At 48.5% G+C, this 15,967-nt stretch overlaps 1 protein-coding gene across 1 annotated transcript in view; it reads right to left on the reverse strand.

Moving 5' to 3' along the window:
* c9 (complement component 9) overlaps positions 1-15,967 on the reverse strand; it is a 47,076-nt gene that overhangs the window by 17,444 nt on the left and 13,665 nt on the right. The window contains exons 4-8 of the mRNA XM_069883899.1: positions 15,151-15,292; positions 9,611-9,746; positions 8,169-8,375; positions 4,325-4,565; positions 1,182-1,328 (exon numbers count right to left, since the gene is read on the reverse strand). Coding sequence (XP_069740000.1) covers positions 1,182-1,328; positions 4,325-4,565; positions 8,169-8,375; positions 9,611-9,746; positions 15,151-15,292 — 873 coding nt within the window. The remainder of the gene's footprint in view (positions 1-1,181; positions 1,329-4,324; positions 4,566-8,168; positions 8,376-9,610; positions 9,747-15,150; positions 15,293-15,967) is intronic.

A 15,967-nucleotide genomic window follows, 5' to 3' on the forward strand; every position in this document is an offset into this window, starting at 1 on the left:
GGTGAAAACCTCCAGCCTCTGTTTCAGTGTAGAGGGGGCATCACTCATTGTCTAACCCTGGGGGTGTGTGGTGGGTCAGTGCTCAGGGATCTTCACTCTGTGTCTGACCCTGAGAGTGTGTGATGGGACGGTGTGGGGGGAGTTTCATTCTGTGTCTGATCCTGGGAGTGTGTGATGGGACAGTGTAGAGGGAGATTCACTCTGTGTCTGACCCTGGGAATATGTGATGGGATGGTGTGGAGGGAGCTTCATTCTGTGTCTGACCCCGGGAGTGTGTAACGGGAAGGTGCAGAGGAAGCTTCATTCTCTGTATGAGCCTGGGAGTGTGTGATGAGACGGTGTGGAAGGGGATTCACTCTGTGTCTGATCCCAGGAGTGTGTGATGGGACGGTGCAGAGGGTGCTTTATGTCTGACCCTGGGAATGTGTGATGGGATGCTGTGGAGGGAGCTTCACTCTATGTCTGACCCTGAGAGTGGATGGAGCTTCTCATTTTTTTCATATGATGGAAATCGGGGATTTGGACAAGAACAGTAATGCTGAGATGAATATCAACTGTTGTTGAGGTTGGCATAGATTGAATGAGCTCAATTAGACCATAAAACATAGAGCAGAAATAGGCCATGCAGCCCATGGAGTCTGCCCCACCATTCAATCATGAGCTGATCCATTTTCCCATTCAGTCCCACTCTCCAGACGGCAACAGTGTTTGAATCCGGTGTGGTCTGTAAGGAGATCGTATGTTCTCCCCATGTGCCCCTAGAGGGGAGGTGAGAGGGGTCATAAGTTAAGGGTTAGGGGGAGAAAGTATAGAAGTAACATGAGAGGGGACTTTTTCACTCAGAGAGTGGCGGCTGAGTGGAATGACCTTCCGGAAGAGGTGGTTGCGGCAGGATCACTTTTGTCATTTAAGAGAAGGTTGGATAAGTGCATGGATGTGAGGGGGTTGGAGGGTTATGGACAGGGAGTGGGTAGGGGGGACTAGAGGAGATCACTTAAATCGGTGCAGTCTAGAGGGGCCGAGAGGCCTGTTTCTGTACTGTGATCGTCATATGGTTATACGATTTGGCTTCCTCCGGGGGCTCCGGTTTCCTCCCAGCCTTCAAAACGGAGGTAAATTTGGGTGTATTTGGGCTTCTGCTGGGCTGTAAATAAAATGAGCTTTCGATTCGACATTCGTACCTGATCCTCCTTTACTGATCTTCTTACATTTGTCAGTATTGAGATGAGCTGAAATATTAGCGCTGCTGTCACCTTTTCCGATGTTTGGCTGGATACTGATGAAAGCATTAAACCCCATGCATTCCTTCACGTGCTCCGATGTGATTTCTGCGATTATAAACAGAGGGGAGATGTGAAAGGAAAGAGTTCAATCCTGTCAATAGCCTCGATCATTGGACACCACTGTCATCGGCAGGATTGGCATCGGGCGGCAACAAGGAATGAGATAGATCAGCTGGCTGCTCAACTCCAGCAGAAGTGACTGTGGACTTCATTGGGGGGTGGGGAACATCAGAAAATCTCGAAGCATTTTTTAATTGATAAATTAGGTCAAAGTTTAAGATTCCCTAGACAATCCGAGTTAGAAATTTTGCCTACAAAAGTGGGGTATTAGTTCTGTTACGGGCCCAGACGACTCCAAATTCCAGTAGCAATAGAAATTCACCAAAACAAATGGTTACTTAAACAAAAGTTACTTTTAATTATCTTTAAACATGAAAACTGAATCAAATTTTAACTTATGACTATTGACTTAATTAAACTCGCTTCTAATTCTAAGTGCATGTGTATGTGTGTGTAAGTTCAGAAAAGTTCTTGGATTCACAGTCCAATCTCACTCCTCCAAGTTCACTGGTATCGGGCAATTCTTATCCTGTGCACAGAATTTAACATTTACAAATCTTCACCAGGCTTTGGTGTTTGAAAGGTAACTGGTTATCCCTCCGGAAGGGTCTTGTCGGTTTTCAGAGTGAGATTTGTTGCTCGTTGGACACAAACTGATTACTTTTGATCAGCCATTTCAGTGTCTTGCTCCTCGGGGTTTTCCAGATGATAACCTTTTTCTTTCAGGTCACCACAAAGTTTCTTTTAGTTTCCCTTATTTCAAGTGAAACATTATACCGCCAGCCATCTCCTCATATATAAGCCACAAGGGCTTTGACCAGGCTAAACTAAGAACTCACAACCCGTCTTCAAAATGGGGTTTTCCACAAGCTTGCCAGCTTGTCCCGTTCCAGTCCCAGCTGCTTCTGCTGAATTGCAGAACTAAATTCTCTCTCCCTCTCTCTCACCCTGCACCCTGTGACTCTCTGTAACAACCCACCCCATGCGCTGACATCACTCCCCTTTATGGGGGGTGGGGGCGGTGACATCTCTCCCCTTTATGAGGCGCTGACATCACTTCTATTTATGGAGCCCATTGAAATAGATGCCCACGAGGACATTGAGGGCAGCGCAGTTAGTGCAATCCTGTTAAAGTGCCAGCAACTGCCATTGGGGATCGAATCCCAGTCTGTCTGCTAGGAGTTTGTATGCTCTTCCCGTGTCTGCATGAGTGTTCCCCAGGGGCTCAAGTTTCCTTCCACTGTTCCAAACATACTGGGGGGTGAAGCTTAATTGGGTGTAAATTGGGTGGCATGGGGCACGTGTGACTAAATGGCCTGTCACCCTGCTGCATTTCTAAATTTTGAAAAAGAAACATTATTTCCACCATCCATAACCCTTTGATTTCTGTCTTTATATACAGTCTTAATATCATCTTTTCCCTCTTCCCCTACTCTATCAGCTCTGGCCCTCTGGTTCCCCTCCCCTTTTAAATCTCCTGGAACAGCACTAGCAAACCTTCCCATGAGGCTATTAGTCCCCCTTCAGTTCAGATGCAAACCATCCTGTTGGAACAGGTCCCAACTTCCCTGGAAGAGCCCAATGATCGAGAAACCTGAAGCGTGTTAAGCTGCATTATCCTCCTATGTCTAACCTCACCAACACGTGGCACGGGCATCAATCCTGAGATCAAAACCCTGGAGGTCCTGTCCTTCAACCTAGCGCCCAGCTCCCTGAATTCTCCTTCCAGGACATTCTCACCCCTCTTACCCACGACATGGTCCACTACATCTGGCTGTTCACCCTCCCTCCTGAGAATGCCGTGACCTCAAGCTGAGATATCTCGGACCCTGGCACCAGGGAAGCAACATACCATCCAGGATACTCGATCTCCTCCACAGAACCTCTTATCTCTCCCCCTAACTATGGAATCCCTGATCACTACAGCTCACCTCTTCTCCTCCCTTCCCTTTTTTTGACCAGACTCCGTGCCAGAGACCTGAACTCTGTGGCTGGTAGGTCACCCCCCCCCCCCAAACAGTATCCAAAACGGTTTACGTGTTATTGAGGGGGATGCCCACAGGGGTGCCCTGCTCTGCCTGCCTGTTCCCTTTCTCTCTCTTGTCTGCCACCCAGCTACCTTCGTCCTGCAAGGTCCAAAATTCATCCAACTCCAGCACCTAATTCCAAACTGGGTTTTTCCACAGCTGCGGTTGGATGGACATTTCACAGATGAAGTCATGAGGGATATTACCTCCCCAAGATAACACCTTCCCTCATTGTTTCCCATCCCCACACTGCCTCCTACCCAAGATCACAATTCTCAGATACCTCCCCTTCAACAGGACACTGCCACAGTTCATGAAGTCACTGACTCCAACGCTATCTCCAACCTCATCAGCTCTGTTCATCTCCCGACCACAGCCTCCACCCTCCCATCCCCGCACTGCCTGGTCCTACCTTCTTCCCAAGATTCGGTGGCATTAGCCCCGAACTCCCTGGTTTCTGCTAATCTTCTCCCAGTTCTCTCTCACTTCTCCATCCTTCTTCCTTACAGCCACATTGGTCTGAGTTGGCTTTTAGACATAGTTATTGGGACATAACAATGCGGTAACAGGCCATTTCAGCCCACTGTTCCCCCCCTACTTGTACCCAATTAACCTACACTCCAGTACATTTCGAACAGTGGGTGGAAACTGGAGCCACCAGTGGAAAACCAGACACGGGGAGAATGTGCAAACTCTTTACAGACAGCGCCGGATTCGAACCCTGCCTGGTCCCGATCGCTGAAGCGGTAATTAAGCTAACTGCTATGCCAACCATGTCACCTGACTTGCATGCACAACAAAGCTTTTCACTGCATCTTGGTGCATGTGGCACAAAAAGCAATTGAATCAGATTCATTTCAGGTGATCGGTTTTTGTCTGTTCTCCCACCTCCTCCCCCAGGGACAGGGGTTTAGGGCAACAGCTGCAGAATGGTAGACCTGAATCCAGACTTACTTTCTTTTAACATTTCAAACTTATCCAACACGTAGACCAGTTGATAATCACCACCAAGGGTCCCTGATTTAACGTAATGTGTCCCGTAGTCCTCTAGAAATCTAAAGTACACTCCCTTTCCGTATTCTGTCGGAAGCCCCCTCAGATCCAGAAGAAACTCCTCATTGAGTTCATAGCGATGGCTCCGCAGGTCAAATGACACCAGCTCTACTTGACCTTTGATACGAAAGTATTCATTGGTCTATATTTGGGAGAAAAAAATTGGTTGGAATTCTGGGTTCAGTTCTGATTGCGTCGTTACAGGAAGGATATGGACGCTATGGAGAGGGTGCAGAGGAGACTCTCCTAGATTGGAGAATAGTGTCTTAGGAGGCAAGGTTTTACTCTTTGGAGTGACGAAGGTTGAGAGGGGACTGAAGATTTCGATCAGAAGCAGAATTTATTGTCATGAACATGTGTCGGGAATTTGTTGTTCTGCGTTATGGATGCATAAATTAATAAATCAGTGCAAAAGAAGAGAGTGAGGTTGTCCATCCAGTAATCTGATGGTGTAGGGGAAAAAACTGTTTTAGGTGTTCAGGTGACTTTGAGGGGCTACGACAGGATGGACAACCAATGCCTTTTCTCCCCAGAGTGAGAGTTGCAAACAGCAGGGGACATCTGTACAAGGTGAGGGGAGGAAAGGTGAATGGAGATGTCAGAGTACTGGGTACTTGCAAGGCATTGCAGGGGGTGGTGGTGGAGGCTGGTACAATTGGGACATTCAGAAACCTTTGAGACAGGCATAAGAAGATTAGAGGGTTATGGGTGTGAGGGAGAGAGGGGTTAGATTGTTTACGTAGGCCAATACAACATTGTGGGCTGACCTCATCCCCTCCCACCTTTTCCATCTCCACAGTGACCGTGCTCCTTCAGTCCCACCCACTCCCCCTCTTCCCTCACTTTTTCCACTCTCCCACTTCCCAACTCCTCAAACCATTCACAACTTCGTCAAATTCATCCTCCCTTGCTCGGTACCATACTCCCCCAAGCCACGCCAACTGACACAACTGTACCCCCACTTTGCAGATCCTCACCGACTTGCACATCTGCACCCCTACTCCTGGAGCCTTTTCAACTGACACATCTGTACACCTCTCTGAGGATCCTTGCCGACTGACACATCTGCACCCCCACTCTTGGAGCCTCTCCGACTGACACATCTGCACCCCCACTCCTGGAGCCTCTCTGACTGACATATCTATACCCCCACACCCAGCATCTCCTCTGTCTGACATATCTGTACCCCAACTCCCCAGAGCCTCTCTGACCAACACATCTGTACCCCGACTTTCTGGAGCCTCTCCAATTGTCACATCTGTACCCCCACTCCACAGATCTTCTCCAACTGACACATCTGTACCCCCAGTCCCTGGAGCATCTCCCACTGACACATCTGTATCCCACTCTCTGGAGCCTCTCCAACTGACACAACTGTACCCCCACTCCCGGCATCTCCTCTGTCTGACACATCTATATCCCCATTCCCTGGAGCCTCTCCAACTGACACATCTGTACCCCCACTCTTAAGTGTCTTTCTGACTGACACATCTATACCCCACTCCCTGGAGCAATTCCGACTGATACATGTGTACTCCCACTCCCCGGATCTTCGCCACTAATATATCTGTTCTCCCGCTCCCCGGATATTCTCCGACTGACAAATCTGTACCCCCACACCCCGGAGCCTCTCCAACTGACACATTTGTACCCCCACTCCCTGGAACCTTTACAACTGACACATCTGAATCACCACTCCCTGGAGTCTTTCCAGCTGACAGATCTGTAACCCCACTCCCTGAAGCCTCTCCGACAGACACATCTATACGCCACTCCCTGGAGCAATTCTGACTGACACATTTGTACTCCCACTCCCTGGATCTTCTCCAACTGACACATCTGTACCACCATTCCCTGTATCCTCTCTGACTGACACATCTGTACCCGCACTCCCTGGAGCAACTCCGACTGTCACATTTGTGCCCACACTTCCCAGAGCATCTACGACTGACACATCTGTACCCCACTCCCTGGAGCCTTTCTGACTGACACACCTGTACCCCCACTACCTATATCTTCCCCAACTGACACGTCTGTACCCTCACTATCTGGAGCCTCTCTGACTGTCACATCTGTGCCCTCATACCTGGAGCATCTCCCATTGACACATCTGTAACCCCACTCCCTGAAGCATTTCCGACTGACATATCTGCAACGCCACTCCCCGGATCTTCTCTGACTGACACATCTGTTCCCCAACAGCCCGGATCTTCTCCGACTGACACATCTATACCCCATTCCCTGGAGCAATTCCGACTGACACGTGTACTCCCACTCCCCAGAGCCTATCTGACTGACACATTTGTACACCCACTCCCTGGAGACTTTCCAGCTAACACATCTGTAACAAAACTCCCCGGAGCCTCTCCAACAGACACATCTGTAGCCCCTCTCCCTGGAGCCTCTCTGACTGACACAACTGTACCCCCGCTCCCCGGATCTTCTGCGAAAGACACATCTGTAGACCCACTCCCCGGAGCCTCTCTGACTGATACATCTGTACCCTCACTTTTTGAAGCCTCTCCGACTTTCACATCTGTGCCCCCACACTCAGAGCATCTCCAATTGACACATCTGTAACCCTACTCCCTGGAGCATTTCCGACTGACGCATCTGTTCCCCCACTATCTGGAGCCTCTCCGACTGACACATCTGCAACCCCACTCCCTGGATCTTCTCCGAATGACACACCTGTAGACCCACTCCCCGGAGCCTCTCCGATTGATACATCTGTACCCTCACTTTCTGAAGCCTCTCAGACTGTCACATCTGTGCCCCCACACTTGGAGCATCTCCGATTGACACATCTGTAACCCCACTCCCTGGAGCATTTCCGACTGCCACATCTGTACCCTCACTTCCCGGAGTTTCTCCAACTGACACATCTGTACCCACACTCCCTGGAGCCTTTACAACTGACACATCTGTATCCCTACACCCCAGAGCCTCTCCAACTGACACATATATGCCCCATTCCCTGGAGCCATTCTGACTGAAACATCTGTACTCACACTCCCTGGAGCCATTCCAACTGACACATCTGTACTCCCACTCAGTGGACTCTTTCCGACTGACATATTTGTACACCCACTCCCTGGACCTTCTCTGACTGATACAACTGTACCCCCACTCCCAGATTGTCCTCTGACTGACACATCTGTACCACCACTCCCTGGAGCCTTTACAACAGACACATTTGTACCCCCACCCCCTCGAGCCTTTCCTACTGACACATTTGTACCATCAATCCCCGGAGCCTCTCCAACTGACACATCTGTACCCCTACTATCTGGAGTCTCTCCGACTGACACATCTGTTCCCCCACTCCCTGGACCTTCTCTGATTGACACACCTGTAGCCCCACTCCCCGGAGACTCTCCGACTGATACATTTGTATCCTCACTTTCCGCAACCTCTCCATTTGACACATCTGTACTCCCACTCTCCGGAGCCTTTCTCACTGACACATCTTTACCCCCAGTCCCTGGAGCCTTTCCAACAGACACATCTGTACCTTCACTCTCTGGAGCCTTTCCGACTGACGGATCTGTATCCCCACTCCCCAGATATTCTCTGACTGACAAATCTGTACCCCCACTCTTCAGAGCCTTGACGACTGACATCTGTACTTTATTCCCTGGATCTTTTTCCACTGACACTTCTATACCCCTACTCCCCTGATCCTCTCCAACTGACACCTCTGGACCCCTACTCCACAGAGCCTTTCAGATCCACGGTGCCTTACGTCGGACTTGTTGTGTTTGATCAGGGTCTCCAAGCTCTTGGAGGAGTTGCTGGCATAGCCACCACCAGCTGAGATGTCCACCTTCTTCAGCTTCAGGTTCAGTGTCAACCCCACGTTGAAGCTACTGGTTGTTTCCTGCATTATTTTCTTCACAACCTCCGAAGAGGACTCGTACACCTCAGTGGTGAAGTATTGTTTCGCCTGGTTCTGTTGGGCAGTGAGGCAATTGGGGTAGAGGCAGGGGTGCATGTGAGGGGGAGGGAGTGTAAAATAAGTGAGGAGAATGGGAGGGGAGGGGAGTGCAGTGGAGGGGAGGGGAGGTGGGTGAATAGAGGTGAGGGTAGTGGAGGGGAAGGGGAGGAGAGGGGAAGGGAAGGGGAGGAGGAGAGGAAGGGGAGGGGAGGAAGAGGGGAAAGGGAAGAGGAGGGGGAAAGGGGAGGTAGAGTGAAATTTGTGGGATGTGTGAGAGTAGGAGCATAGATGGTGGGGTGAGGGTAGAATGTGGGGAAGGGTAAAATGGGTGGTAGTAGGGTGGATGGGTTGGAGGGGGAAGAGGTAGAGGCAGGGCAGGGTGGAGGGGTTGTGGAAGCAGATGATGAGAATGGGAGAGACAGAGGGAGGGGGAGAAGGGGAGGGGAAGAAGGGGAGGCGGATAGGGCAAGGAAAGAGCAGGAGGGAGAGGGAGAGGTGGAGAGGAGGAGAGAAGGGGAGAAGTGGAGGGGAAAGGGGGAGTGGGAAAGGAAGTGAAGGGGAGAAAGGGAGAGCAGTAAAGGGAAAAGGAGTAGAGGGGCGAAAGGATGGGTTGGGGTGATGGTATGAGATGTGAATGGTGATGGGAGGGGTGTAGGGAGAGGGGCATTGGTTGAGGAAGAGGGATTGGAGGGGACGGGTAGACAGGATGGGATGGACAGCATATAGAGTCCATTGACGGTTAATGATAATACAGAATGGAATGGTTCCCCACCCCTCCAGACACCTCTCTCCTACCCCTCCCTCACCCACCATTCCACTTCAACCTCCCCCCACTCCTTTCACCCTTCACGACCCCCTCCCCATCTCATCCCACAACTCTGCACCCCTCCCCCAATCCTGCCCACCCCTCACCTCTCCCCAATCCCCTCACCACGTTTCTCTCCCTGACTCACCCCTCCCCCTCCTCCATCACTCACCCCTTCGCCAAACTTGTCAATCCCTCAGGCCTCTCCCATTCCCCTCACCTCCTCCATCTCACCATCTCACCCCTCCTCCATTCCCCACCCCTCTCCCAATCCCCACCGCAGCCCCTACCCATCCCTGAATGGCCGTTTAAGGGTAGACCCCATTTATGCCTCTACATTTATTTACCTGCCAGCCCCACCTGCCCAAACTCCACACAGACAGTGGGCGGGGATGGGGACTGAACTAGGGTCTCCCATCTTCCCGCACCTTCTGTGGGAACCAACCTGAATGTGGATAAGGGTGTTCCAGGGGGATCGGATCATCTTCCTTCTGTTACCATCGAACATTAACTCACACTTCCCATTAAAGAAGTTGTTGTTGAAGGGTGATCTCGTCGGCGTCATTCCCATGATGTTCATCCTGTGGACCCAGGAGAGCTGCTCTGAGATGGAACCTGCTAACTCGTTTACCAAGGACGCCTCCCCTGCACAGGAACTACCCCCCCACCCCTCCAAGATGTAGATCACCCTACCCTCCAGTTAGACAGCTTCAACTCCTCTCCCCTCCCCTCCCCCACTGGTCTCCCTCCTTCCCCCATCCCTCCCTCTCCTTTCCTCCAACTCCCCACCCCCTTCCTCCTACCCGAGGGTATCTTTCTGTTGCCTTCCTCCCCTTCACCTCTCAGCTCTGTCCCTCTCCCACCCAAACTTATACCTCCCACCCGCAACTTCCTCCATTACCCACGTTCAAATCCGGCACTGTCTGTAAGGAGATCTCCCCGTGTCTGCATGGGTTCCCCCCCCCCCCCCACCGGGGCTCCACTTTCCTCCCGCCCATCTAATCGTATGGGGTTGAAGGCGAATTGGGTAGCTCAGGATTCAATGGTGAAAATGGCCTTCTTCTGCTCTGTATCACTTGATTTCTTTAGACGTATGACAGGGTAACAAGCCGTTTTGGCCCACAAACCCATGCTGCCTAACTTACACCCATCAATGGTGGGAGGAAACTGGAGCCCCCAGGGAAAGCCCATGTAGACACGGGAAGAACGTACAAACTCCTGGCAGACAGCGAAGGATTCAAACCCCAGTCCCGATTGCTGGCGCTGTAATGGCATTGCGCTAACCGGTACTCCAACCATTAAAATCAGGCACCTACCTTATTTTTAGCTTCCCAAGGGTCTCGGGCCTGAAACATCAACTGCCTATTGTTTTCTACTCTCCATCCAGCCATTGTTGAATCCATTTCACTACTTCACCATGAATACCCAGCGTCTGCACCTTCCTGACATGTGGGACCTTGTCAAAGGCCTTACTGAAGGCCATGTAGACAACATCCACAACCTTTCCTTCATCAACTTTTCTGGTAACCTCTTTGTAAAACTCTCTAGGATTGGTTAAATAGCCACAAGCCATGTTGACCATCCCTAATCAATTCCTGACTGTCCAAATATATATTTGATCTCTTAAAACAGCTTTCAATAATTTACCTACTCCTGATGTCAGGCTCACTGGCCTACAATTTCAAGGGTTACTTTGGGAACATTTCAAAATGTACTGGGGGTGTAGGTGTTATGTGTAGAGGAGACATGACCTCCCTGCCTATTGCTGGTGGTCATGTGGCTTCCCCATCTGAAACCTATTTGGAAGTCACATCAATCTGTCAGAACAGTGTGTACTTTTTGTTTCATTCAAAGTTAGAAGTTGTAGATTCAAAGTTATGGTTTGTAGGTGGAGTGCCAATAAAGATTGGGCTCAGGCCACTAGTTAGTGCACACCTTGCCACTGGCTAATTCAAATCACCTAGCATCCTTATTGGCTAGAGCCCTGTATTTAGCACCAGCACAAAGCACACTTGCTCTCTCTGCCTTGGAGTGATAGCCCCCGGACACCACTCCATGACACATTGCTCATGTGGACATTGCTTGGAAGGGTCGAGGGTAAGGTGCACACTGCACTGCAACTGAGCCATAGTATTGCTATAGATCAAATTGCAATAGATCAAGACATGCAGTAGATCCACACCTCGCATCGATCATGTCTATATGTACACTCTGCTGTTACTGTGTGTAGTAGAGCTGGGTCCCAATGATTGGGGATCTGGGAGGGTGTATAGAACCCCTATTTATAGTGTGCAAATGTTTGCAATGCTTGTGTAATTGTGCACTGTTTCACATTCTCCCATTTGTTTCCCTGTTATAATTTTGCACACTCCTTCATAAATTGTGCACGTATGCTTCATTAAATTGTGCATGTATTTTCCCATGCTCTTTATTAATTGTACATGTTTTTATTCCCACTATGATTTTCCTATGCTCCCTTATAAACTATGTATGAATGTTTTATTAAATTTAGAAATTAAATCTACTAAAATGTTCTCCTTTATTTCAATACTTGGAGCATGCTAATCTGCTTCCAGATTATCGGATAATTTTGTTATTAGTTGTACATTGAGAATTTTGTTTCAATTCAGGAAATATTTTGGATGTCAGACATTCTTATTAGTTCATCCTATATTAAGTAATTCTTTTTTTTTTCTCCCTCGGTTCAAGATATTGGTTTTTATCAATGGTTGAACTTAGGTATCCAGTCTTTCTTGAACCTTTTTATCCACCTTACTTTTACCTCTTTTGAATGACCATCTGCTAAAGGTAATACACCCAGATATCATTTTTTTTTGGTATTTACAGGTTAGCAATTTTTTTAAACTCTTCATCATTGAGACTTCCTCTGGACTTAGAATTTAATGTTACAGGGAAGACGCAAGGTTTTCAACCAGACCATAAACAGCTGTTGTCTGCCCTGTATGAACTATTTTTGCTACCTAAGGATAATTCCCTGGATGGAAATAAAAAAAATTATGGGAACAAGATTTCCAACAAATATTTTATAGGATTCTATTTTGAGACATTTTCATTCATCTTCTCTCTGTGCTCGACATTCACTATTACAATTTAAAGTACTCCATCGTGCCCACTATTCCAAAACCCAATTGGCTAAATTCTATCCAACTTATCTTCTAAATGTAAAACTGTCGATGGTTCATTGTACCGTATGTTTTGGTTATGTCCTTCTCAATTATTGGGAAGGTGTATTTCATACACTCTCTTTACTTCATATTAATTTGGCCCCATCTCCTTTTATTGGCTTGTTTGGAATATGTGGGCCTAGTGATCCAATACTGAATTCTTCCCAATCCCACGTCGTAGGTTTTGCCTCCCTGATAGCCAGAAGGGGCCATACTGCGACAGAATATTTTGATGTGGCTTGGGATGAATTGCTAGAGTAGCTTTCACACAAACACATCTTAAAACGCAGAATTTCTGCAGGACTTTTGCAGAGTGCTTTTTGCAAAGAGAACAACAAAATTGCAGAATACAGCTTGCCTGGGAGAGCATGTGATCTTTGCAGGAAAGGGCAACAGAACAGTTTTGCTCTCAGAGAGGATGGGAGTAAAACAGAGAGAGAAGGAGTCAATAAATCAGTTCCAGAGGGACAAGCTGGCAAACTTTGGAAGGCTGCCTGGTCAAAGGAGAAGACTGGCTGTCTGAAAGGAACTCTGAAAGAAAGAGGATCATCTGGAGAACCCTGAAGGCGGGCAGGTTTCGTCAGTAAGACTGTTTGAGAAGGAATTAGTTGCAGATGTCCTGGAAAAAGAATCTCTTTCTGAAGACCAACAAGAACCCTCCTGAGTGGTAACCATTTGCCTGTTAAGCACTAAAGCCTGGTGAACTTTGTTAATGCAAACTTCTGTGCACAGAACAAGAATTGCCTGCAATCAGTGAGATTGGACTTTTCTAATCTTAAATATACATTATACACACCTGCGCTTAGTATCAGAGGGGGGATTAAGTAGGTTAGGTAGGTTAAGTAAGTAGGTTAAGTAATAAGTTAAAGTTTAATTCTGCTTTCTTGTTCAAATATAATTAAAAACGACTTTTGTTTAAGTAACCCTGTGTTGTGGTGCATATCTTTTGCTGCTGGGTTTTGGGGTCCTCTGGACTCCGTAACAATACGAATGAAATCGAAAGATGCTGCCCCTCCCATTCACACTAAATGGCTGGCTTGTTTGTTGTTAGAGAAAAAAAATTAGATGCTCCACGAATTGGGTTCTTTTCTTAATTCTTTCCCAAATTTGTACAAAATTTTGTCTAACATCAAATTTGTGGTTCATTACTTCAAAAGGAAATTAGTTGGATACTTAACCCACCCCCAGGATTACATCATGGCGGTGTGTGGGAAAGGATGATTAGATCAATCCAGGAAATTCTTAACTCCATTTTGAATAATCAGATACTGAATGATGACAAATGTGTGAGATTGAAGCTATTTTAAATAGTCGTCCAATAATGAAAATTTCTATCTTTTCAAACGACATCGAGGCGCTTACACCGAATCATCTCTTACTTCTTAAATCTAAACAATTAATGCCTCCGGGTCAATTTCAGAAAGAAAATATTTATGCAAGACACAAATGGAAGGCAAGTGCAGTGTATTGCGGATTTATTTTGGAAAAGATCGGTTAAAGAATATCTTTCATTATTACAAGAAAGGTAAAAATGGTCTAAAGCTTGGCAAGTGCGGATTAAAACCAAGACTGGATACTAAAATCGACCTATTACTAAAATTTAATTATTTAACTAATTTTTGACCTCATTGTTTATTTATCTTTTCATGATCTGGATAGTGATCCATGTATTTTGTCGACAACCTCTGGAGTTGGGAGTTGAATTAACCAGTTTCGTTTTGCTTGTATTTTTCTAAACTTAACGTAGGTTTTGACTATTGTATAAGTTTGATTATTGTTCTATTCATGTTTATTTACCTATGTAACATTTGCTACGTGAAATTCATCAAACTATTGACAAAGAAATTGAGCACGTATTTTCCCATGCTTTTATTAATTGTGCGCTTTATTCCTGCTACGATTTTCCCGCGCTCTTCTATTAATCGCTGTTCACAAAAATCACGGTGGATTGCAAACCTTTGTGTCCAAACTCATTCCCCTGTGAACCCACTGAACCAGATGCTTTTGGTTAATGGGATATAAATTGGGTGACACAGACACACGGGGCCGAAATGGCCTGTCACCGTGCTGCATGTCAAAATGTAATTTAAAAATAGCAGAACAATGTGAGGTACCCTCCAATTCTCCGGCACCGCACCCCTGGCTGTTGTACCAGTCTCCACCACCACCCACTCACTGGCCAAGCATTCCAAGCCTGCACCACTGTGTGTGTGTGTGTGTGTGTGTGTGTGTTTTTAAAAAAAATTACCCCTGACATCTCACCTAATCTTTCCTTGCCTCACTTTAACCAGATGTCCTGTGACACTGGTCATTGAAATTACACAGAGCTCTGGTGAGGTGGGGCACTGATCTGGGTTAACGAAAGAAACTGCACCAAATGTTCTCCAGCTTTTTCTGGGGACGAAGAATCAATTGATATTGATGGGTGTCACGGCTGGGCATACCAGTTAGTGTGAGGCTGTTACAGCGCCATCAGTCAGGACTGGGGTTTGTTCTCCGTATGTCTGTGTTGGGTTTCCCCAGGGGGGTTCCGCACCATACCCGGAGTGGAGGTTAATGGGTTGTAAATGGGGCAACATGGGCTCGTGGGCAGAAAGGCCCTGTTACCGTGCTGTATGCCAACATTTAAAAAATAAATAACATTTAAATATGGGGTGAGTGCGGCAGTGAAATGCTGAGGGAGAAATGGAAGAGCACATGTTCTCTCTGGTCCCTCCCCCCTGCTACCTGCCTACCCCTCTCTCTCTCTCCCACCCTTGGGTGGGATACAGCTGGACTTCAGCCAGCCCCTGGCACTCACCCCACGCCGGCAACATGGCTATACTGCCAGAATTCGTAATTTCTCTGGCAAACGGGGCGGAAGCTCTCACATTCGTCCTCGTCGCTGAAGTCCCCGCAGTCGTCATCATTGTTGCACTTCAGCCTCTGTTTGACACAGTTCCCTAAGGGAGGGGGCAAGGGTGAGGTGGGGGGGGGGAAATATGAGACAAGGTAATGTCAACAGAGCTAGAGCTTTTGTCTTTACTGCAGAAAAGAATGGGGGGGGGGCTTAAAGGAAGTTGATGTTTCAGGCCTGAGCCCCTTTGCCAGGAGTGATTCATGTCAGGCAGATCCCCAAATTAAAAAGGTGGGAGGATGGGGGAGAGGGGAGGGGAGGCAGAGGGGGAGGGGAAGAGGGCAAGGGGGAGGGGGAGGGGCGGGGAGGGGGAAAGGGAGGGGAAGAGGGAAGGGGGAGGTGGAGGAAGGAGAGAGGGCAAGGGGAGGGAGGGGGAGGGGGGAGAGGACAAGGGGAGGTGGAGAAGCGGGAGGGGGAGAGGGGATGGGGAGGGGGATGAGGTGGGAAAGGGAGGGAGAGAGGGCAAGGGGGAGAGGGGAATGGGTAGGAGGAGAGGGGAAGGGGAGAGGGAGGGGAGGGGAGGGGAAGGGGAGGGAAATGGGGAGAGGGGGAGGGAGAGAGGGGATGGGGATGGAGAGGCGGAGGGAGGGAGGGCAAGGGGAGGGGAAGTGGAGAGAGGGGATGGGGAGAGGGGAAGGAGAGGGGGTGGGGAGGTGAGAGGGGAAGGGGAGGGGAGGGGAGGGGAGGGGTGGGGGAGGCGAGAGGGGAAGGGAGTGGCTGA

This window comes from Narcine bancroftii, chromosome 1, assembly GCF_036971445.1.
Source record: "Narcine bancroftii isolate sNarBan1 chromosome 1, sNarBan1.hap1, whole genome shotgun sequence".
Lineage (NCBI taxonomy): Eukaryota > Metazoa > Chordata > Chondrichthyes > Torpediniformes > Narcinidae > Narcine > Narcine bancroftii.